The sequence below is a fragment of the Cladophialophora bantiana genome (genome assembly GCF_000835475.1).
Source record: "Cladophialophora bantiana CBS 173.52 unplaced genomic scaffold supercont1.23, whole genome shotgun sequence".
NCBI lineage: Eukaryota > Fungi > Ascomycota > Eurotiomycetes > Chaetothyriales > Herpotrichiellaceae > Cladophialophora > Cladophialophora bantiana.
The window spans coordinates 296086-320414 of NW_015971597.1; the positions used below are offsets into that span (position 1 = coordinate 296086).

Sequence of the window (24329 nt, forward strand, 5' to 3'; positions counted from 1 at the left end):
GCCACGATGGAAGTGGACAATTTCCTATTCGTTGCCCGGCACAGGAATTCCGGGACGGTATTCCTTCCTGGCGCCGCTAGGCTGAGCCACCTTCGGTTTCTCATATTGATCCGCCCTTTGGAAGTATTCTCCAGTCGACTTTCATCGTCGAAGAAAAGTGGGCGAGATCCCCGCCTGGCGCCTTTATTCCATGTACATAGGTACGACCTTTGCTCGACGACAAACTTTGGATCCTATCCTATCCACCGATTCATTCACTCACTCACCAGCGAATGTGTTTTGCCAGCCATCATCAATTTGGCCCCCAACGCAACGCTGGATCGATCTGGACTAATCGGCAATAATCCAAACGGCACGCTTTAGCTAACTAGGCCTCTTCAAGACCTGAATCTTTCGTTTGGCGGGCGCCACAGTTGAGCCAGGCCTACATATATGTAGGATGTTCGGAAGGCACAGAAACCTATATAATATTATCTTACCCGCGCGTCATCCCCCTTCTTTGTTTTTGTTTTTGTATTACTATTTACCTTTGCCCCTCGTCGTCGTCGTCGCCCCCGCGCAAAAAAACTTCCATCCCCTTTTTGTCAAATTCAAAGAGCACTCGCCCCCTGAGTAATCCAGTCCAGTCCGACCGGAAGCAAAAAGGGGAAGAAAAGAACAACGAAGCGGAAAGAGGAGAAAATAGAGGAGGGACAACAATGTCAAACCGACCAACGGCAAGCAGTGCCCGCGTGGCGGCGGCAGCAGCAGCAGCAGCAGACGAGGAGCCGGTTATTGCAGGCCCATACTCGTTGTACGATGGGTCCTTTGTACTCGAGTTTCTCCAGCCAAAGCCGTCCAGGAATGCTTCGTCAGTCTACTTCCCTTTTCCTTGACTTGTTTTGATTTATTCGTTCTTCATATTGAATGCGAACCGGACCGGGTTGCAAGAACTGGGACGGGCCTCGATTCCCAAACCAAGACCCGCTTGAGTACCCTACCGACCTGCATACCTACCCGTATACCTACCTAGTTACATGGTTTGGGGAGGTTAAGGTACTAGCCACAATGCTGGGATTAGGCCCTTGAGTTTCGACTTCTGGTGGATCCATCTAATTCGTCACGTTTTCGAGCCTCACAGATGATGTTCGAACCACTGACTTACTGACGACCGTTCTCTACAGCGTGCTGATGCGAGCGACCTACAAACATGATCACCCGCAATGTAAGAAAGGGAAAGGCCATTCTCAGGTTTGTCGTCCCACGTCCTCTCGTTTTCTTTGGGGGGCTGTGTGTCCAGACAATGAAGGACTCCCAGGGTAGATACACTGGATACAATGCTGATGTTCCCACCCCCTTTTTGCGGGGGTTGTCCTAGTCACCACCTCTGCACCTTCACTTCCAACAATCTGAATCCTTTGCCGTCCTCTCCGGCGAAGTCGGCACGACAACGAGCTATTCCCGCATCGACACCATCCACACGGCCCAGAACACGCCGCCTTCCAAACCCCACCACATCCCGCCCTGGATGCCTCACAGCTTCTGGCCGTCGCCGACGGCGAAGGAGGACAGTACGATCCTGGTCTGGGCACATCCGAATCCCAGCGACATGGACGACAAGATGGATCGGATCTTCTTCCAGAACCTGTTGATGTACGTTAGTGACGTTAGCGAAGGCAAGGAGCGGTTGAGTCTGTTGCAGGTCATGCTGATGCAGTATGTTGTCACCCCCTCTCTCTATCTTTCTTCAAGTTCACCATCTCCTGTTTTCCATCATGTTTCCTTGTCACCACACTCGCATATATTTTCGCCCCCGAATTCGTCTCGCCCATCTAAGCTTTAGGAACTCTGACCGCCCCTTCCCCGTCGCCTCTTTCTGTGGTCACATCTCTCTAAACGAATCGAAACCCAGGCACATTTCCGCAACCGCGTTAATCATGCTGCCGAACCTCTGGTTCCTCGGGCCCCTCCGGTGGTGGATCCCGTGGCTATTCCAGTGTCTTTGCGCCTACGTGGCCCTGTGGATGGGCAAGAAGCCGCTCCTCCGAAAGTACATGTCGGTGGAAGACTGGGAGGACGAAGATGTGCAGGAGCGCGTCGGGATGTGGAGGAAGAAGGATTTATGAGGGCGAGGCGGGTTGATGGTGACGTCTCACTTTGGCATGGCGGAAGGAAGGGGGAAAAAAAAGGTAACAAAAGGATGGACGAAATTGCCATGTACTAGAAGGAGAGGAGGCATTGCTCTTTAGACAACCATTTACTATCCGTCCCTAATCCTATCCTCTGGGAGTGTGTGTCTGTATGGGTAACAGTCGTCGGATAAGGGAGTGTAAAGTGGTTGATTGGCCCACCTCTGATTTGCGTATAGGTATATATGATGGATTCATGGAATATAATACAGTACAAAGCAAGACACACCATTAAGACACCACAGCCACAGCCACAGCCAGGATCACGGCTGTGACACCCCGCCAGAAGGCATAGGAGAACGCATCCGCTCCCGACCCTACCAGAAAACACGCTCCCCTCACCAGATGCTTTCATACAACCCATGGTGCGATGGAGCATTGAACCACTGTGTTTCGTTCACGATTACGCCATCTTATGGTTTATTCCACCAGACCCCCCTGCCCCATCCCACGACAACCGAGGGGACGCATTGTGTGCTGTTGTGCTGTGATATGTCTGTGTCTAGGACTCGGGTTCGAATCCGGCACAGTGGCCATTGGACGAAGGGAAGGAAGAAACCATGTCCTACGGCTCCCTGCCTCTTCCCTGGGATATTGATGCGCTGGCTGGAGTGTAACGATCGACAAACACAAACAGATAGAGTCTAGTTGCTTTGGTCAAGGTCAGCGTGCGCTGGAGACATGGTTGGTCGGGTTGTACTCCAGTGGCACATTGGCAATCATTTGCCATATGCCGGCCTGTGCATGGCCCTCTTTCCACCGGGCAGCTGAATGACTCGGGACACGGGGATGATATTCTCTCGTACACGGATCACACATACTGTGACACAGGTGTGATGACGCAGGCTGTCTTCGATGGCGCAATACTCGGGACGCAGAGGCAAATGCAAAAAAAACAATATCGAGGTAGGAGGAGGGGTGGGGACCAACGGCAGACGATATAGATTCGATGGCTGGCACAGGCCGGATCTCATCTGATGCAATGGGGACTCCGGTTTTGGGGCGCGCGCGAGGGAGAGGGACACATGCACAAAGCGTGGAAGAGAGAACGAGAGAAGGGGAGAAAGCAAGAGTGACGAAAAGGTTAAAAGGACGGGAGGGAGTAGAGTGTATATATGATGAAAGGATGGTGGCCGAGGCAGAGGACGAGTATAAACGCATCCTTTCTCCCTCGCCGGGGGCTTGGGGGGGGACGAGGCTGAGGGGGATAAACCGAGGAATCGAAGGGCGAAAGGAGGGAGAGACTCAAAGAGTCGAGCTCCTCAGGCCACCATCCGTATAAACATCGTTGACATGGATCTTGATCAAGGTTGCTAGCTCCAGCAGGACGGACAACAGGAGCTTCGCGTCCATGTCTCTCCCGCTGGCTCGGTCTGTCTGTCTGGCTGTATGAATAGATATGTCAAGCAAGTACTCAGTCAGCCCCAGGAACGTCTCCAAAGGTCCAACTCACAGTCCTTCTGTTTACCCCATTGGCATGCAATGCCACCGTCACTCCTCTCGTCCTCCTTACAGCGTCTCTCAAGGCGGTTCCAGTGGCATATATCCTGGACAGAGGGCGGGCGGGCAACACCGGGGTCATCCGCAGTCGCCGTCCCCACGACTCCCTACCCGGGGACGGCGAATGTCCTCTTTGATTTCCTGCCCGCCGCACGGAATCTGATTTAGAGGCTGTACGTGAACTCGGGGTTCTCCTTGTCGGTTAGATCAAGCCACCTGCACAGAGATATGAGTGTCAGCCATTGTATACCCAGACAGCGTTGATAACAATTGGAACTGAGGAAAGGAGTTGAGTTGCATCTCAGGGGAGGAAGGCAGGCCGGCATGCTGATGAAGACATGTTCACCATGCCTGACCTCACCGCCACTCCTCTGTCTCAACTTCAGTGGCTCTTCCACCCGTCGTAGCGTAAATGGCCTAGGATAAAACGGATCCGATCAGACTTACTCCTGATTCTCCAATTTGACGTATCCAGGCTCGGACCTCTGCTTCTCTTTCTTCTTGTTCATCCTCCGGCAATACCACCAAATGAAAGCGAGGTCAAGGAGGCACGCGCCCCAGCACACAATGATGGTGATCTCCGCAGGCCTATATTCAGGAGCGTCGGATGGTCTGAATGTCTGGGGCCCAATGATGTTACCCACACAATACCCAATGAGATATAGTGCGGCAACTGTCGTTTTCTTGGTGTAGCCGGCGACGTTGCTGGAGATCAGGGAGAGCAAAGCCACAAAGGGGGTGGGAGATGCTTGAGTAAGATAGTAGCCGGCAAGCCGGCCCGCGTTGTTGCTCAGGGGTAGGGCGACGATGAGAATCATGCCGACCAGTGCGACCGTCAAGCCACCCATTGAGACAAGGATGCGCTGGCCGAGGCGATCGCCGAGCCAGCCACAGAACATCAGAGAGACAACTTCAACGGCGCCGCCAGGCGTGCCGTAGAGGAGAGACTGTTCGGGCGTATAGCCGAAGGATACGATCTGAACAAGTACGGTCAGAACAAGCGCAACCAAGGTTTTCCGGTGCAATACGGCAGACGGGGGAGGCAAGAAAAGAGAGGTCAGACTCACCAATTGCGAGAAGAAGTTGCTGATGCCCCCGTTCGGAATATCCGCTGTAAGGGCGTAGAAGGTGAACGCCCAGGTCAGTGGGTCGAGTAAGGCTTCCTGCAACTGATACCATTTAAAGTGCTTGTTGCCGATACCCTGCTGGTTGACTCTCACCCTTTCGACGGCCAACACCCGATCGTGAGGCTTCAACCACCGCGCATTGAGCTGGTTGTCGGGCATGACGAAGAAAAACACAATTCCCAACACGGCGGTCAGGCAGCCATTGACCAGGAACACAATTTTCCAGGGTGCGATGGCCGTACCGTGCTTGCGAGCGCCGACGGCAATCCCATACGCGACGAGACCGCCGAAGATCTGGCCGAAGCCGTTGAAGGAGAACCAGAAGCCCGTGCGGGTACCTTGCTCGCGCTTCGTGTACCATTGGGAAGTGAACAGGGCGAAACCTGGTGTGACGGCAGATTCCATAACGCCCAGAAAGACTATACTGCGTCAGGCGAATCCACGTGTGGAATCGACGGCGTCGAACAGGGGCGAGAAATGGGACATAGAAGAAAGCACACATACATCGAATAGCAACGGCGCCGCCAAAGTTGGAGACAGTTGCAAACAGGGCCAGCACTGTGCCCCAAGCGACGACGCAGAAGGCAGAATATTTGGCGAGCGGGAGCCTCTGCAGCAGTCGATTTGTGGGATACTCCCAGGCCAGATACCCAAAGTAGAACATGCTGGAGAGCCACTGGTAGTCATCACCCACGAGGTTGATATCCGTCTTGATGCCCATGATGCTGGCATACGACAAGGTCGTCTTGTCCAGATAGTTCAGCCCATAGATGACGCAGAGCAGTGGCATGAGATGCCAGTCAATTATGCGCAGAAGGCGCTTGTTGGTGGCTTCATCAATCTCGACAACTTCGCCCGAGGCGAATGCCTTCATAGCCTCGTCGGCATCGTTGCTGTGCTCGAGGATCCGCTTTGCAGCTGAGGTAGAAGTGACCGAAGCCCGCCGCTCCTCTATATTCACGGGCGAGACAGAACGGCCGCCAGGAAGACTGTGGACGGTGATGGACTTCTCGTTGGCTTCGATGTCGCCCATCGTGGTCGTGCACGGTCGTCGCGTGCTTCAAACCGGGTGATAAAGAATCCGGTCGAGGTGAGAAGGGAATGCAATATAACACCAACAAAATCAAAGGAACAGGCGTCGAAATTGTTACACTATATACCGCACGGTCGTGCAACCGGCACAGCGAGAAGCACAGAGGTATAACGGAGTCTGCAAAGACGAAGCATCGGACAAAAAGAAACCACGACCCTTTTAGCATCAACGACAGAAGGAGAGGTTTATCTCCAACGGGATTTCCACCGACACAATCCCGACTATGAGGTTGCGATACCATTGATAGGCACAGAGGACGGGCTCAACAGATGTTGCATCAGAGGTGAAGCAAAAAGCCGGGGTTGGATAAGCAATCCCGGCGCGCAGGTGGCATTGCTTCAGGTCGCCAAGCTGAGATTGCATCAATCAGCACGTAGAGATTCAGGAAAAGGGTCGAGAGCGAGAGGCAAACCAGCCCAGCTCTGGCGGGAAGAGTGCATGGAGCTGCGCGTGGCTGGATAGAGATAGGAAGGAGGAAGAGAAGATCAGAGACTCCAGAGTTGATAGTTTGAAGCGACGTCAATGGCGCTGATTGCTACCAAGTGGGATCTTCATGCGTACTTTAAACCGCTTCAGGAAGGTATGGACAAGACCCCGGATCAAGCGATCAGTCGATCAGTCAACTAGTCCAACAGGTGGCCAGACAGCAGATAAAGTGGTCCCTTAAGGCGGCCCATTTCCATGCCATAACTCGTGGCATTTGCAATCGAGTCCCCGCGGACATGTCCTATGCTCTTAAAAGGTAAGGAAGCAATGTATTTTTGATCTGTAGTTAAGCGATGGTGGCGAGGGTATCATAAATCATGTATATTGACCGTGCCTCTACGGCACTTATCGTATCCTGCCCTCTACATTGACCTCTTTCCGTACGGCTCGAAAGGCATGACAACAGCCACGAGAGCCTGCACCGCTTGTCAGTACCTCAGGTGACTTGTGACCCCTTGAAACGGCATCCACTTACCATGGCAATGTAAAGGGATGCGCAGATATAGATAGGTGCACTTGTGGCGGTGTTGGAATAGGCCGCCACAAATGCACTCACTAGACCCATGACCCGATTGCAGCCGACTGCAATACCGTTTCCAGTGGCTCTATGGGCAGATGGCAAACTCTAAACAGGTCGTTAGTCGGTTTCTCGTCTTGAGATCTTCAGCCTAGGCCCTGTAAGGCTTACCTCGGGAGTATATGCATAAAGGGTGCCATAGTACACGTTGACGAAGAAGTAGATGGCGCATGTAAACCCAAGATTCTGAGCCGGGGTGCGAACTGCAGTGTAGGCAAAGAAGAAGGCCATGGAGATCAGAGCGCCGATCACCATAGTATATCTCCGTCCCAGGAACTTCCAGTTGCACATGAACCCGGCGAGGACGGGGCCGAAAATGCCCACCGTATTCGTGATCATGTAGTTTCGCCAGGTGTAATACGCGCCGCTTTGTCCGGTCTGAGCCCCGCGACTCGCGAGGAACTGGGGCAAAAACACGTAGAACAGAGGATAGGCGAGACCTAGGTACGGTATTGTTAGCCTCGCGCCCCAGGGGCCGGCACTCTCCTCCACGTACCGATCAAAGTCCAAGACAGCCAAATCAAGCCAGTAGAAATCCCGAGTTTCTTTGTCTCGAAAAGACCTCGCAGATGAGCCACGAACTCCGAAAACCCATATCGCGATTTTCCGTAAGTAGATTTGATGGGGCCACATGCCTCGAGCTGCTCAATGGTGAGAGAGCAAGGCCGATTGTATTTGGCAGCGATCGAACGGAAAGTGTTGACAACTTCTTGATCTTGCCCTTTCGCCAGGAGGTACTTTGGCGTCTCCTTGAGCCGGATGACCGTCACACGCAGGATACTGAGGACGAATACCAATGCTCCATTGGAGTACCAGACATAGCGCCAGCCCTATTAGCGAGCTGTTAGCAGTGGTTGATTGCTCCAAATAGTTTTGGTTAGTAGTCAAATTAGGGGTCAGGTTTAGGGATGGGAAGTTACCATGTTGTTGTGATAAGTACAGGTCGCGTGGCTTGTGCAATTGTACTTAGAGATTGACAAGAAAGGCCATGCAAAGGCAGCCGCAACAACGGGTGCCAAACCCCACCAGCACGCCATGAGCGTTAAAAGCCACTGCATATTGCCTGGAAGGTATTCTAGGAACACGGTGGTGTCCAGAATCAAGTTGCCTCCAGAGCCAAAAGCTGCCAACGCCGTAAAGGCGCCAAGAGCATACCAATTAGGCGAGGCTCCTGCCACGATGGCAAAGATCGAGCAGCTGAACAGGGAGACGTTGAAAGCAAATCGACGACCGATCACATCGGCACCTTTGAACTTGTCAGGAACACGGCCTCGTCTCTAAACTGTCCGCGCAACCTACTCAATCCCCAAAACAAGGCACCGATCAACATGCCACAGTAGGCAGCCACGGTAAGACCATTGCTGAAAGACGGGTTGAATTCGAGTGCGGCTTGACCGGCAGTAACCGATTGCAATAGCAAAATCAAGGAGTCGGCCGCATAACCGAAGCCATTGAGGAAGAAAAGTTTCAAATGCATGTTGGTCCAGCCGATTTCGTCGATGGCCTATGCAATCTTTGGTCAGCAGACGCTGCCTCTCAAGTCTTTTCTCGCTCTTGCCGCCCAGAGGAGTTGGGCATGTTTTAGGGATCACCAACATTGTTAACGAGGCGCATTTTCTTGTCGAGGACGGGATCGACGTCGTTCATGGAGAAGATTTGGCCTTCAACAGTATTCTCATCGAGGGACTGGACGGAGATGCTGTGACGCACTCTCTCGCCGAGAGAGGGGTGGTGGTGATGGTCATCTTTTGAGTCGGCTTGGGTTTCTATCACCTCTTTTGTCGGATAATTTGTAGACATGATTGCTAGCTCTTAGTCTATGGGCGTGTATGCTCGCAGGGCGGTAATGTCGAGGATGGAAATGTCGCAGGTGGTTGCACCTATCGAAAGGCTCGCAACTTGAGGAAGAAGCTATTCTTTTTCTCTTTCTCCCGACAGGTTGTGTCCTTTTTATGCTCTCCTGTCGCACGAAAAGCAGGTGGAGAGTGACAAGAGACAAAGGCCCAAGGTAGAGAAGCAGGGATCGCAGCAGCTTTATCAATCCAAAGAAAATTCCATGAGCTCGGAGTGGACGTGGGCCCTTGCTCCATATCCCTGGCAGTCGATTAGCACGCCATTTCCCTCGATACGCATGAGGGAACGATCCTTAGCCGTCGCCGAGTTGACATCAAAGCTAGATCGTTTAGCTCGAGCTGGGTGGGCGCTGTATGGATCGCAGGAGACAGCCAGAGTAATGATCAGCCAGACCTTATCGGATGGGCATGCCCGCCTCGACCATTGGAAGACACGCGACAAGCACACAAGGCACACGACGGGAGAAATTTGCTGTAACGCTGCATCGAATTGCTATTGTGCAACCAATCCGAGTCGCTAAGGCTGACGGCACAAGCAGCAGCCATGACGAAGGACGGCACCAGTTGTTTGGTGGCTTGGGTCAAGCTTGGTGTGGTAGATCTGGTTCGAAAAAGACGACGCCTCCAAGCCTGACCGAGGCACCAGAGGCGCAGACTGCCTGCGGTGATTCGGTCATCTCGCCAGGCGCGGGGCAATGGCGGGGTGCCACTGGCGTAGTGGGCGCTGGGCGCTGGGTTTAGGCCCGGTGTGGCCTAGGGCCCCTGCAGTGAGCCTCAAGCACTGCAAAAGACAGTTAAGGCCTTGGTTCACGGCCCTGTAATCGGCTAGACCCTGAGCCAGGAAGCTACGCTGGGCGCGGCGGGCGTGACCTGTGGTGGTGCTGGTGGGCTCGGGAATGGCAAATGCAGTGCGAAATCATCCCTCTCCGTTCATTTGCCTCTTTCTGTTATCCATCGGGACGGTCACCAATCGCGGCCCGATCGTCAGCACGTGTATGTAGACCACTTGAGCCGAGATTTGCTCGAAGAGCTCGTGGAAGATTGCGATGGCAAAAGGTCGCATGACTTATCGTCAATAGAGCAGCGGTAAGTCTCTGACTTGTCGAATTTCAAACACAAAGAAGGGCCTTTCCTCGGTGGCCCCGAGGCTCACCCCAGTCTGAAACCGGTTCCTTCACAGACGTTGTGCCTCCAGCTGACACCTTGCGGTTGAGAGTGGCCATGCGATACAACCTTTTGATATCTCAATGGATTCGAATTGGACATCAACCGACCGAGCGCCTGCGTAGCTCCGATATCAGGGTATCTCAACGACGCAAATCGGATTCAAACTCCGTTCCATCTCCTGTTTGGGCTCCCCCCGACTCCATCGCTAGCCCAAACGTAGCCTTGCTTTTTCTCCGAACTACCATCAAGCACGGTGATCTCATTGTATCCAAAGGACAAGTCTGAAGAGGGGGTTCGTCCTGGTCGCCTGCTTCGTTGCTCGCCTTGAAACCTCCTCGACATCATATCTCGTAATAGTAGTCATCATCCAAACCTTCTCGGCTTGGAATCTCAGGACCGTCCATTCCGTCCATACCCTCCACAATACCATCCTCGTCATTGAATCGCACGTTCAGGAGTCGGACTTTGAGGCCATAGTCACTGATCATATGTATCAGTCTGTTCGTCTCGGCAGTGATCGGTTGTTGGTCCAGGAGCATCAGAAGTCCATCGAGCCATTCCGAAGCAATGCTGTGACTGTTCGGGTGGAACGTAAGTAGGACCGATTCTTTGGACGCGCTACGGGCCGACGACGTCTTGGAGCTTGTTCTCGAATGTCCTTCTCGGCCGCCACGGGATTTTGGCAGGTAGCCATGAATCGTGATCTTGTTTGTGGTGAAGCGGTCATGTGTCAATTCCTTCAATGTCGAGTCCGAGCCAATTGATGACCTGTCGTTGGCTGTTACATTGGAAACCACAGATGATACAATCGATAGATCGATTTTATCCCGAAGACTGGTAGTGGGCGGTGATCGCTCCTCCTTCTCCTCAAAGTCACCCCAATGCAAGTATTTTCGGTTCTCACAAAGCCTGATGAAACGATAGCCATGCGCCGCGTTTTGAACCAAACTATCCTCCGTTACAGGGCCTCCGCCTTCTTGATCGGTATACGTTCCGTTGGGGAACCACGCTCCAGCCAGCAGGCATCGAATCCTCTGCTCCTTGACGAATTGCAGTGCTTCGCTCTGCAACTCTTCCTTCACTCCACGGAGATGCTGTCCCCAGACATCTTCATATGTCAGTTCTAGGAGTTCCATCTGAAGCTCACGAAGTTTGCCATATTCGAAGGCAGCCATCTCTTTCTCGATATCTTCAATCCCTTTGGTGCGTTCGGCTCCGCCAACAACACTCTCCACCAAGATCCGGACAAGCTCGACAATCTTGGGGAAATCGTCGACTTCGGCGCCCGTTGCCTTCCATAACCTGAAGAACGCATGTAACCCAGCAACATGTAGACGGCTCCAGTGCAGCAACAGAGGTTTGAAGACTTTGTCAAAATTAGTCCGGCTCTCCAATGCCAGGTAGCTTTTAGAATCCTCCAGATCCATCTTGTCTACTTCGAAATGCTCAAAGAGAATCGCGGTCAACGTCAAACTTGCCCGGGCCAATGGACACCTTTGCTGTTCTGGCATCACTGATTGTTCCAGAAGGACATTCTGGAATTCATCTTGGTATTTACGGACATAATCGGAAAGATCCATCATTCCCAGAAAGCCCATATCCGCGAAATCCGGCTCCGGATTCTCGCTGGTGAACCCAAGTCGCCTCCATTTGTGCGGATTGTGCTTTGCCTTTGATTCTCCGTTTCGAATTTCGTATTCGGGTTGTTTTTCCGGATTGCTCGAGAGATGCACTGCTTTAATGGTCCGTCTGTGTTCGGGTTTAACCAGGTCCACCGGTACGTCTCTCCATCTCCTTAGCAATATTTTTGTCAATGCTTGGAACTCGAGTAAAGGATGCGCCAGGTCTTGAAGGGCAGAGCTCTGCATCAGCACATACACTGCCTTGATGACTCCAAGATCTTGTATTCGCTTTATAAATTTCGGCCATTCAGTTTCGTTGTCGTTTGTGATTGCGTCGCGCATCAGGGAATTGATCAATTGAAGGGCATTGGCACACAGAGCATGGTCTGCAGAAGATAATCTCGTGACCAGCATTTCGAGGAATTGCGGATAAACAGCAAGGGCTGGTTTCAGGGCTTGGAACCCGCCGGCATTGTTATCAGTGTTGATTTGGGAGGATCGGTCGGCATGATACGGCCGGGAAACAATTGAGACAAGAATAGCCATTGCGCCTCGAAGGATGTTGACCAGAGGTTGGCAGACGACCAGTTCCACCACCTGTACGTAGAGAGCAATGTCAGTCAGCGGCGCTCTTCCCTGGTGAGGACCTGTATGAGTGGAACCTTGCCTTTTGGACAACCTGGTCGGTGACAGCCTCCCATCCTTGATCCACCTCTAATAGCCTGGAAAAGCTGGCAAGACTGTATGCGAGGGTATTTCCACTGCTCTCGAGGACGAGTGTGCGCAGTCGAGACAGTCCGCCTGCAAGCACGAAATGTTCCGCAAAGGAAGGGTCGTTAATGAGGGACTGCAGCTTAAAAGCCGCCATCTTGCGGCTTGCATCTTCTGGGCTCGAGAGACCGGTGAGCAGGTCTGCGAGATTGGGACTCAAACTCGGGTTATTGGGATCCATCCTAGTCAGCTCAGACCAGACATGAGCGATCGAAGGCAGCCGAGGAGTCGAGGTCAGCGTGTCAGAAGGCAAGAGGTAGACGTTGGATATCTCGCTGTCGTCGCCATGTTGGAATTTGCGCGGCCTCTCTGGTGCTAATGATAATGAAGGTTCGCGTTGTTGACGGCGTCGACTGAAATGAGGAGCGAATAGTGAGCGCGCCCAGGATGCACCACTCAACTGGCTGCTCAGGGACAGATTGTCTGGCGGTTGAGGGCGTGGCACCAGGGCGCCCCCGCTAGGAGAAGACCCGTTAGGCTCTGGTGTCTTGGTTTCAGCTGATATAATACGAGTACCTACCTATTACTTGTACTTGTAGTAGTGGAACGGGCAAGCCCAGAAGCGGCGTCGTCGGGGGCCCTACCCCCAGGGCCCTTCGATCGTAGGCGCAAGCGTGACCATGACGTCAACCACAGATTCCGTTTCAGTGTCGACAGCAATCCAGCACTCGGAGTGACCTCGTCGCTGACAACGTGGGAAGAGCCGCTGCTGCTGCTGCAGGACATCCAGTCTGATGAGCTGTTTGAGGATGGACGCCCGCAGTCAGACATGTTTGACATGCGAGGCACAGACGGGATTTGTGATCATGAAACACAGTGGACAGCTCAGAGGAAAAGGGCGTTGAGATGATTTTGCTCTGAGAAGCCTCGCTTTCGACGACGACAGAGATAAGTCGCTATCAATAGTAAGTGAAGCATGCTAAACTGTTTGGTACTAAGTGACCCTCGTATCCTATCATTGCGCCTCAAGGGGCTTTTTGGTTCGAGAGTGTCAAGAGGTTCTCCCATGCAGCTTGATATTGCTGATTCCCTCTTAAACAGTTTCAGCTCACCGTCCCAGGTCACATCTTCATGCATATCAAGATCATTTCCTTTTTTGAATCTCAGCACATGCTGCCGCCTTGTAAGCAGAGCTTTTTCGACCATATAATAGCCTCCTCATACAGCCCTACCTCCGACCGTTTGCTCCCTCAAGCTTTCTTCTTTGTATCATCCTTCATATCCAAATTATCCTCTGGTATCTCTGGATACTTCTCTACCAGCCAGTCGTATAAATCATCACTTACATCGCCTTGCACGGTAATCTCCTCGCCTCCCGCAGCCGTCTTGGTGACACTACTTCCCGTCGCGAATTTTTTACCCAGCTCTTTGGCCACCTTTTTCAAATCCAGTCCGTGTTCCTCCAGGCCCGAAACAACAGTAACGTACTTCCGCTTGTTTCGTTCGACACGCTTTATAAGGACGATAGCTTCTGCTTTCCGTTCCGCCTCGCGCTGTTCTGCCGCCGCGGCTTTGGCAGTCTTTTTGGCAGCATCTTTCTCTGCTCTTTTTTGGGCATCGACCGAGAGGGCTGATAGATTGGCATTCAATGCTTCTGTAGCAGCGTTCGTGTTAGACCGCTAGACAGAACGAGACGACGGAGCTGCAAACCTTCCGAGTACAACCTCTGGTGCATGTCAGGGTGGTTCTTCTGGAGCCATTCTTCACATTTCTTGACCGTCCCACCGAATTCGCAATACTAATACATTCAAACCCGAGTCAGTTCTCCGCCAGTGGCATCATTTGGACTTTTTGTCTTTGGAGATGTAAATCGTACCTCGGGTGGCAGAGTGCAAACTGTAGATGTCCAAGTCTCAGCATCAGCATCACTTCTCAATCCATTTGGGTCTGTCCGGGGTGCAAGGACCGCCCACCTCCGCAATAGACCACCTTCCTGGCAGGAGGTCCAGCAGCAGTACCAGCACTGGTGGCTGGCTCTGTCGCAACCTCCGTCGACATCTGGATTTTAGGCTGAAAACGCAATGTATTCAAGTCACACCTGTGGTTAATGATAAACTCCGCCGACAGTGGTGTTGCATGTGGCTTGTCGCGAAATGTCTCGGCCACTCATCAAACAGATACGACACTACACTGTCACACCCGCAGTGTGCTGGTCCTTGCACCGGAGTGGTACAGCACACTGCAGTGGGAGCATGCGTGCCAAGCCGCCTGCGGTAAATCTTCGGGTGGGGAATCTTGTCCTATGTGTTGAATGTCACATGTTCGGCCTCCAATGTTTGCTGACACACAACTACAACAACAACAACCGATATCTTGCCTTGCTTGCTTCCCACATTAACTCGTTGACCTGCATATCTCGACTGATTTTCACGTGCAAGTTGCAAGGGATTTCGAAATGCAACATCCTTGAGAAGACGGCAAGGATCCGTCCTCTGGACTTGATTCGAAGCAGTTGCATCAGGTCTCCATTGTTATCAACGTTTCCCCCGGTGTTACGCTGGTATTACGCAGTTTTATCTGACAAGTCTCCTCCCAATTCATCAAACCCAGTCCCTTTTGGTTAAGTCTTGGGATCGAAGTAGTCCTGCCAGTGGTGATGTTCTCACCCTTTAGGCGAGACGCTTGCATTCTCGTATCGAGTCTGCTGGGCGATGGTGAGCCTTTTTGCCATGAGAATTGCCGACTGCAAGATTCTCCACCGTTCCATCCTCAAGCTACTGGCCCTCGATGTTTGACACACTGATATGACAGTTCACCTCAAGAATCGAACAGCAGGAAGAAGGCACGTCTGATTGATCGACGTGGATGACTACTGCTGTACCCAGTTCCCGATGTGAGACCCATAATGATCGCGATGAGAGAATTAACGGACATGCATCGATCACTTGCAGATGGATCAAAATTTCTCTCCCCATTCCCCAACGTCCTGGGAGTCCCCATCAGCTGCGGTGGACTCCCTCCACACAATCACATCTTGGGGCTCCTCAATTTCGGCTTTGCATGAGAGGTATTTCGCTCATGGCAGGTCAAGGTTAAGACGGCCCCGAGGTCCGGATACGGTTGCCACCCATTATCTCTGGCGAAAGTCTAGGGTCCAGGCTTTCTCCACTGCTGCAGACGCAAGCTAGAGGACGGAACAAGTCGGCGAAGCCTGCTTCTGCTAGTAGACTGGGGTTCCGTAACCTACTGCTTGTTTAGAATGTGCCAAAATTGGTACCTCTGCGAATAATCAACCGGTCCTCCTCGACCAGGTCCGTGTCCAGCCTCGTCCAACAAACTCCCACCCGCGGGTCAATAGCGAGGCACCGTTCTAAAACTTAAGGAGCTGGACGGGGCCTCTGAGGAGGAGAACATGAAGACAGCTAGGCTCCATCCACCCGCTGATCCTTTCGGCGATGTACTGTGAAAACAGGCTGTCGGAGGCAGGGCCGCCCTAGAAGCGGCCATCAGTAGGGCTTTCAGCAGCGCATCAATGCTGGATGAAGAAGTTTGTCGCTGCTGTTTTCAGAGTCACGGTCAAGGGAGACAGCGGGGAACAGGGAGTTCGCAAGAATACAGGCATTACTCAACATTTGGATGTCATCACCGTTCTCTGAGTGGGCTCGCCAAGGTGACAGCCCGTGACACGCTGCAGAGAAGGTAACGATGTTCCGATACCTATGTCCGTGGGAGACCTCTATCTTAGTAGACTGTTAACCCCAGTATTTACAATAGCGCATCCCCATGCAATAGAGACAGCTTCATCCACACGTTCGTCGCTGACATGCATTGACTGGCCAGCCGAAATAATAAAGCAAATCTCGTCCGCCTGGGCCAGAAGAAGGCTTGCCGAAACATTAATCAGCTCATATGGATCCGACAAGCCCTGCAGCAGGATCAACTTATCCATAATCGAGAGTCCTGAAGAACCACTCACTGAGGGCTAAGCTGTCGATGGCAAAGGAATGGGACCCCTCCAGCACGTTTGACAAAAGCTATAAGCCTACCTTGATGGGTCTTACGAACGGCTAATTATCAGAGGAATCTCTCAAGACACATCTAGGCCATTGAGTTGGAGGCTGCTCATTACATTGACACGGAGACATCCCATGAACTGCAGGTTTGCTATAATGTCTCAAACTCGTACCAGGTGCCGACCGATGCGGACAGGGTATATCCAAGATTCGAGAGATGCAGAGCTCCAATGAGCCGCCGTGTCGTCGTCGACGACGGTAAACAGTCTCGGTATGATGATATCCTCAATTGGTTCTGACTTCCTAGATAGGTTTCGAGTTTCAGCATTTGCCGTTTGTTGATCAATCGTCTCTGACCGATTTAGCAAAACCTTATCAGCAGGCGCTCCTTGTCATCATTAGCATTGGTTTGGTGTATGGACCGTCCACCGATATCCTTGTTAGCAGCACGTAAAAAGGCGGTGCACCTCCAAAAGTCTGTGCATATATCGCTCATCGGTGGCAAAGGACGCAGGCTAGTTGACGAAATCTTCGTGGCTACAAGCATGATGAGGCTTGGAATGGTCTGATCCTCGGTCCATGGCTCAGGGTCATTAATGGCAGGAGCACCGGTGTCCAATCCTTGTCTGGAGCGCGTTCAGCGGCAAGAGAAGACGCAATATTCCGACAGCAACCCCGGCCAGAAGGGTCGACAAAGGAGCAACCAATCAAAATCGCTGCTAGTTAGGTGCGATGCGAGTAGGAGCACCAGAATGGTCAGATAGTTGAAACGCAACGAAGTGCGCCCGGACAGGCAATAGATGCAATATCCCTGCAAGCCCGTGAAGTGGATAATATGCATGTTGCAGGCAACGGACCCTTGGATTTAGCAAGCGGAGATGCCCTCAGTCTCCATTGTGCCAATGTCTTTTTGACCAGGTCTGAATGGATGGCTTTAGACCACGGCCGAGAAGGGATTGTTTTGCATTGAGCTGTGGTGTTCCATCTACTTAGTTCGTAGGCTGAAGTGTGGGAACGGGGGACGTGAATAGGGAAGAGGACTACCCGTGCCGCCCTCAGTTCTTAGCAGGAGCAATCTCAGGAAATTTTCGGGAGGCTCATCCGGAATTGTGGCTCATGGTTGCGACGGAGAGTGGGATGCACGGTTGGATGGACCGTTGAGGACCGTGGACGAAAATTTCGTAGCTCGGGGGGTAATCTATACGAGTGATCTCTGATGCAAAGAGGAAGAAGAGGTATCTGGCCAGGCCCATGTTCAGATGCAGTGTTCGAACACGAACGGTGGTGCAACCCCAAGGTCCATCAGCTTAGCCAAGAGTGATTGTTACCGTGTATGTAGCCCCCTTGATGGAGAGGAATGGTATGAGCAGGCAACTTCCATGTCGATAGGTCGGGCTGAAGGCTAGGTGAATGATCCGGGAGCCAGGATTCGGGTGCGTGGCTTGCAGGTTTGTGGCATCATCAGTGGGAGGACGTGGGATGTCGTTCTTCTTACAGGGGATGCGATGCTATAGGTGCTCGGAAAGGAGGGTGAAGGAGGGGTACAGAGACCCAAATGATACCAAGTGCCCAAGATGCCCGGGGATAGATTGAAAAGACAAAGAATATGAGGCTGTCAATGTATGCGTATACGGTCTCTCTCTTGAGCACGCCACGGCGGATTGATTGACTGAATTCAAGTATTTGCCATCGGATTTGGGACCGAGGAATAGCTGGTGGCGATGGGAATTCTTGCTAAAATAATCATGATCGATCTGATCTGCGGTCAGAAGTCAACTTAAAATACCTCGTGCGTAAGCGAAAATTATATGAGACTAGAGGTACCGATCTCTTGCTCTGGTCTCATTGACTGTTCGACCTTCGGAAGATGATTCCCCGCCTATAGGTATACACAGTAGTGGAGGTCATTGCCATTCACGTCTCAGCTCACTCATCACGACTCCTCTTGTCTGACCGAGCAATATTATCACACCAGCCCGCTCTCAACGGGCCACCAGGGCAATTCTCGCCTCGGACCATGGCTCGCTGATACTCGCCATGCCCAGTAATCCGTAGCCGTCTAGCTGACCCTGGCGCCCCCAGTTCTTGTCCCCGAGCAGTACCCTGGGCTTGCCTTTTTTTTTCACCCCCCTCTGCCTGTGCCAACCAGCCTTCTAATTTGCCCTTGAGTTGAGGTGCCCCCTCCCCCTTCCCCCCTTCATCTTGCCTGCACCAGCCCTCATGCATGATAGCAATTATCTAAACCACCATCTGGTCATTTTAGAGGCCTTTTCTTCCTTCCTCCCACGCGGCCAGCTTTGTTTAGGCTGCTTTCCAACCCTGAGCCTGCACCACCACTGTCATATCCGACGAGTCCCAAGCCAGTCAAATCGCTGCATGCCCACGTACCCTGGCTCGAGAGGTGGGAGGGGGGAGGAGGAGGCAACTCAAATCAACTTTTCTGGCAAACCTCCAGAGTCTGGTCCCCCGGACAATAACCCAGACCCAGTTTGTGCTTGGAAGGAATCAACTGCACGGCCGTCTCTCTCCCGCTCTCGTGGCCAGGTGGTGGGTGGTTGGACCTTTGGCAGCTTTCTCCACTGTTCGACGCGGGTTCGACGGGTGCTTCAAAGTTATTATCGTCTTTGTTGCCTCCCACCCGGCCCCTAAGCAACTAGGGCTGCTAGGCCCTTGGTACCTAAAGCAAAGCACACCCCCCTTGGCATAGCGCCGCTAAGGGTAGTCGCTAACCCCTCCTCTCTGATCGAATCCTTCGAGACTCGCCATACGTCCTTCCTGGTCCCTCCTCCAGGTCGAATCCCCCACTCGGCCTACGGCGCACCCACAGTTTTCATTGTTCACTCATTTTTTTCCATCCATCCACACAGCCTGTGACATACATCTCGCTACAACCTCGAAACTCCACACCTCTCTTCCACATATCTTCAACGCCTCTTTCTACTCTCGCTTCCAAACGTCAAACATGCACGCCCGCGCCGCTTGATCCTCGATCTCTTTTCTTCTCTCAACCCTCTCTGCGTCCTTGCAGATCATTCTACACAACGCATCTCCCGCTCTAACTGGCTCACCGGATGGTCTATCCTGCTACCATTCACCTTCCATTGCCGTCATATTTCGGATCTATACCAGGCTGTCCATCACACTGTGGCCTGAGCAACCGGAATATCGTCGAAGCAACCCCTCAGTTTAAGGACCTGCCCACAGCACATAAGCACGCCATACTCTACGGACACAGGCAACCTGGGACGAATTGGCCTGGAAATCCCGCCTCCTTCGGTGTTCAATTCTAAATCTACACCGACCTAATCTGCGCGGCTTCTCTGCCTTCTCTTGCATTTTCCCTCCCAGACTATTCTACTTGACTCCAGAACGCCTGATCAGAAGGCTCATGAGGTGCCGCTCATGACGACCATTCTACAGGCTCCTCTTACCGGAGCCTCGCATTTCTCGTCGAGCCCAATACGCTCTAATAGCTCATACCCTGACCTACCTTCTCTAGACCCCTCAATATCCTTCGGTCAGCCCCATTCCCAATCCTCTCCCTACTCTCGCCACGACTATGACAAAGTATACCCTGATTCCGGCCCTTCGACCGCACCGTCTTCCCCCCAATTGACCTATTCCTCGAGACGGGACTCCTATGCCTCAACGCCGGCTAGTTGCTTGTCCCTGGATCACAGGGACATGATGGACGAAGATGAGGACATGGCATTCCCTGCTTTTGAGGCCTCTGATCTGGCCGGCAAACCAAATCAGGACAGTCCTGTGTTAGTCGAACAACATGATGATATAACGACTCAAATACCAAGCCCCCCGACGGACGACAGCTCGCTCACGGGGAGAAAGACTCAGGACGACCAAGCAATAGAAGCGGAACCCACGAGACACGTGGACTACCTCTCTCATGAATGGAAAGAAGAAGAAATCTGGAAGTCATGGAGCTACGTGATCCACAGGCGGGGCAGTCTTACCAACGGGACTCGGCTAGAGAATGCTTCTTGGAGGTCGTGGACGAAGGCCAAAAATCATCTCAAGACCGTTTCGCCTGAGACTCTCAATTGGCTCAAGGACTGTGACGTGACTTGGCTGTACGGCCCGCTCCAGACGAACGGGAGCGTCTCTCAATCATTGACCAACACCTCTCCTCCCCCCAGCCGATTATCCCATTCATCTTCTTTCATCTCTAAGAAACCCATCCTGAAGAAGAAGTCGGCATCGGCAGTCATCCTGGAACGGTCAAGGTCACAGCATTCTCTTCTACAGCGGGCGGGAGATATCATCCGGATACAGCAGTCTAGTCCAGCTAGCGGGCGTCCCATTCTAAGACGAGGCAACTCCGAATTTGTTCTGCCACGATATGACAGTTCGGTGGTCAACACTCCTGCCGAACACGAGACACCGGGTTTCAGTGGGCCACGATCCTCTTTCGCCTTTGACGTGCCGACTCCGTCAGAGTGTAAACACGTTCTTTTCGACGAGGAGGTCAGACAAGTGCAAGCCATTGATTCCGAAGAGGATGACAAACCCGATGATGAAGAAGAAGAAGACGTAATTCTCGAGGATGACGAGGACGATGACTGTGGTTTGATGATGGCCCCAGCACAAAGATCGGGTCGTGGCAGTGGTCGAACAACGCCTCGTGGCAGTTTCAGCAACGAGTCGAAGACCATTGTGCCGTTGCCATCCACTACGTTAAAATACAGGACTGATACCCCCGAACCTCATGAGATACCTAATCCCCCGAATGGATTCTGGCCCAGTGGACGAAAGCTATCACCCTCGCCATCCCAAGAGACGTTGCGACCTCCCCGGCCGAATCAGAATTTCCTCATTGATGACGATCCGGAAGTCGTTGATGAACCGTGGCAGCCTCAATCTTCATTCGGAGACGAACGGTCCCCTTATGACGAAGAGGATGACGGAAACGAGGGCCACCCCACCATGAGACGCACCGATTCCGGGATGTTTATGCCATACGACGAGAACGAGGACGAGGTAGCCATGAACAATACCCTTTTCGGGCAGGCAATGTATGCCGTTAACACTTTCAGAGATATCGCTCATGTGGTATGGAATGTGGGCTGGAACCGCCGATAACGTGCTACACGACCGGTTTGGGCGGGGAAAAATTCTGCCATGATTTTCCCATCAGCATAGCGTGGTGTTTTTCTTTTCTTTTTCTTTTTGGGATTTTTGCAACATTACGAGTCTAATTACGGTATCAAGTTGGGGCAAAACCGAGTCCTATATGATGAGGTTTACAGGACCAGAACTTGGACCAAGATTGAACATGGAATCCGGAATGGTCTACATGAGTCAGGTGACTGCAGCAATCTGGAGATATGTGCAGCCTTGTATATAAGAGGACGGTTTGGCCGGGATTTGGATCGGACGAAATCGGACAAGGCTGGGAGGATGGGATAAGGATTTGGCGAAAGATATAGACGGCCCGACGGATTAGCGGTACGAATAGAAGAGAAGATGAAACCAGACGACATGAGCAGCCCGGCAGAAGGTTGGCTATGATATCGGAAGAAACCGCAGAAGTTGGTGGTGGTGGTGGTGGTGGTGGTGGTGGTGGTGGTGGTGGTGGCGCATGTGAAGATGGAAGCTCGCGTGCGCACTTCGCAGTGCTCGCCGGCAAACTGTTTAGTGTGGATGATGCTCGGGCCTCGGTTCCCCAGACGATCAAGCATTCCAAAATGCTTCTTGCATTCATACGGGGGATGATGAACATTCCGCTTTGATAGCACAAACAAGAAGATGCATGACGTGCCGCAAACAGTCTGTCGAATGGAATGCCAGAACGATCATTGATCTCCCTCCACAAATACCCCCGGGGTATTGAGCCACTCAATACGAGTAAAGTTAACGCAGCCCCTCGCGCTCCCCTTATCTTTTGCTTCGTGTCGAACACCGCCCCCCTTCTTCCCCCCGGGCACCGTCATCTGTGTAACCAACCCTGGTGAGCATGGCGCATATCTTGTCACCCTTTTCCCCGCAAAAATTGGGACGACGGCGTCGGCGCTACTGTTTGCGAAGCATCCAATGAGCTTGAGACATGCGCGTGCTGGTCAAAGCTCACAAGCCTAACAAGACAGGGGGGGACATGGGGCATATGGAGACATCAAAAGTCAAAGGTCTAGAGATGCCCATTTAGGCAGGAGTCTGGACCAAGAACACCCCAAGACGCAGATCGGGGGCAGTCGGCGGTTGGGAATCGAGAAACTTGCTACGTAATGAGATCAACAGGCACGCAACGGAGCGGACGAGGAGGAGGAAGACATGCCAGGGTCCAAAGGCGTGCAAGGATATCAAAAGCCCGAACTTGGAGTTGAGGCTGATTGATGGTGGTCAGGGTGGTGTCACCTTCTTTGTTGTGTTTTTGGGTTTTGCCCCACGTCTTGTCATTCACTCTCGTCCTCGCAACTAAGAGGATCTTCACATGTTGGATCGACCATCATCCCAAACATCCCCGCCCTGCCATCAACCCCAGCCCATTGACGCTCGCCATCGAGTCTCATTAGCGAGCGAGCGACTGACTGACTAGGTGATACCTTGAAAAATTACCACAAGCACCTCATGCAAGACATCGCGATGGCGAAATATGGCACCACCACCGCCATTGCAGTCGCCACGACTTCTCACGACCTCTAGCGAGGACCCTGCAATCCCCTGTCCAGGCAAATCCTTTTTTTTTTGAGAAACCTTTCCATTAACTTTTCGACTTGTGCCTCCCTCGAAGGTTGAGGCTTGTCTCACCACACTCCCCGTCCCCCCGCCGGAGTATTTCTTACCTACGAGTAACTCCAGCCATAGACGTGATGTGATGGCCCATGGGCTCGAGAACTTTTGACAGAAGGAGGCAAAAATACTCCCGATCGTCCATTACCACGGCGTCTAATGATTTGTCGTGATCGGCAAGTTCGCACAAGTGACGGGCAGGGGTTCTTTGGTCTTCTTTGTTCCCACTACCTACCTACATATACGAGCCAAGGATGTTCGGGTGCCACACAACGTCTCCTCGGGGGGTGGGAATAAGGGGACATGTCAAGGGGAAAAAGCATATTGAGATGGCGAATCTGAAATCGACACTTGATCAATGGTGGGATTCGTTCTCTAAACCACTGACTGTGTGTAGGGCAGTTGACCACGAGCCAGGGCGACTACTACTACTTACCTTCCAACGATGCGGTACCGGTCGAGCACCCAGAACGCCCATCAAACCAGAGTCTTTGAGCTTCTCTATTGGGGCACCAAAGCAGGCTCGTTCACAGCCATGAAGGGTGGCTGCTTGGCTGGACCACGTACAACAACAACCATCTCGCCATGTTACAACTCTGACTCGCAGTCAACGGGGCGATCCATCCGGTCGCCGGAACCGGAGCCGGAATCAGAACCAGAACCAGATAGATGAGGCTCATAGTACTGAGAACGGTACTTAGGGGCAAGCCGGGTTCAAAAACATGTAGCAGCGTCTGGAGTGACTCACTGTTAGATCGAAGATGCCCTTCATTCACCATAAGTATGTTATTTACCTTTAGGGATAGTGGTCCTCTGTCACTCATCCTATACTGTCAGTGATATTCGACATAGTGGCCGCTTTGACGTTATTAAGCACTCTTAAGGTACATATTCTGTGACAGACTGTGCAAACTGTGCCACTTGAATCCGGCTTGGGGGTTACCTACCTCGCTACCTCCCTCGATTACGTACTGTGGGTGGCGAGCCCAGTGGCCGGCTGAAACCCAACTGAATACGTACCGACATAGGGACGCCGTGCTCCGTGCCTACAAGATGTATGTGAGTGGAGTATGTATGTAGCTGCGACGACTGAGGGCTGACTAAACGACTACGTCGACGTCGACGTCGACCGTGAACTATAGTGTCCCAGTGGTGCTGTGACGGATGGCTTTTCGTCGGGTGAGCCGAGTTCGAGGTCGAGGTCGAGGCTAAGCCGAGTCCAATCGGGCTAACGAGGGGTTAATAGCTGTCTTCTTCCATTCATTCCC

At 52.5% G+C, this 24329-nt stretch overlaps 6 protein-coding genes across 6 annotated transcripts; 2 read left to right on the top strand and 4 right to left on the bottom strand.

Moving 5' to 3' along the window:
• Positions 1–1507: 1507 nt before the first annotated feature.
• Positions 1508–2105, top strand: Z519_11690 (uncharacterized protein; the record flags this gene model as incomplete). The annotated part of the gene is made up of 2 exons (XM_016769401.1): positions 1508–1695; positions 1892–2105. The coding sequence occupies 2 exons, from the start codon at positions 1508–1510 to the stop codon at positions 2103–2105; spliced, it is 402 nt and encodes a 133-aa protein (XP_016614385.1).
• A 2006-nt stretch (positions 2106–4111) lies between these two features.
• Positions 4112–5828, bottom strand: Z519_11691 (uncharacterized protein; the record flags this gene model as incomplete). Its single annotated transcript, XM_016769402.1, has 3 exons — positions 4112–4645; positions 4736–5214; positions 5300–5828. 3 exons carry the CDS (start codon positions 5826–5828, stop codon positions 4112–4114), a joined length of 1542 nt encoding a protein of 513 aa, XP_016614386.1.
• Positions 5829–6736: 908 nt separating this feature from the next.
• On the bottom strand, positions 6737–8751 carry Z519_11692 (uncharacterized protein; the record flags this gene model as incomplete). The annotated part of the gene is made up of 7 exons (XM_016769403.1): positions 6737–6790; positions 6850–6999; positions 7063–7391; positions 7448–7781; positions 7872–8197; positions 8251–8455; positions 8548–8751. The coding sequence occupies 7 exons, from the start codon at positions 8749–8751 to the stop codon at positions 6737–6739; spliced, it is 1602 nt and encodes a 533-aa protein (XP_016614387.1).
• Positions 8752–10312: 1561 nt separating this feature from the next.
• On the bottom strand, positions 10313–13135 carry Z519_11693 (uncharacterized protein; the record flags this gene model as incomplete). The annotated part of the gene is made up of 3 exons (XM_016769404.1): positions 10313–12190; positions 12273–12822; positions 12885–13135. 3 exons carry the CDS (start codon positions 13133–13135, stop codon positions 10313–10315), a joined length of 2679 nt encoding a protein of 892 aa, XP_016614388.1.
• Positions 13136–13554: 419 nt separating this feature from the next.
• On the bottom strand, positions 13555–14362 carry Z519_11694 (translation machinery-associated protein 22; the record flags this gene model as incomplete). The annotated part of the gene is made up of 4 exons (XM_016769405.1): positions 13555–13958; positions 14015–14102; positions 14181–14200; positions 14278–14362. The coding sequence occupies 4 exons, from the start codon at positions 14360–14362 to the stop codon at positions 13555–13557; spliced, it is 597 nt and encodes a 198-aa protein (XP_016614389.1).
• Positions 14363–19719: 5357 nt separating this feature from the next.
• On the top strand, positions 19720–21414 carry Z519_11695 (uncharacterized protein; the record flags this gene model as incomplete). Its single annotated transcript, XM_016769406.1, has 1 exon — positions 19720–21414. The coding sequence occupies one exon, from the start codon at positions 19720–19722 to the stop codon at positions 21412–21414; it is 1695 nt and encodes a 564-aa protein (XP_016614390.1).
• Between the last annotated feature and the right edge of the window lie 2915 nt (positions 21415–24329).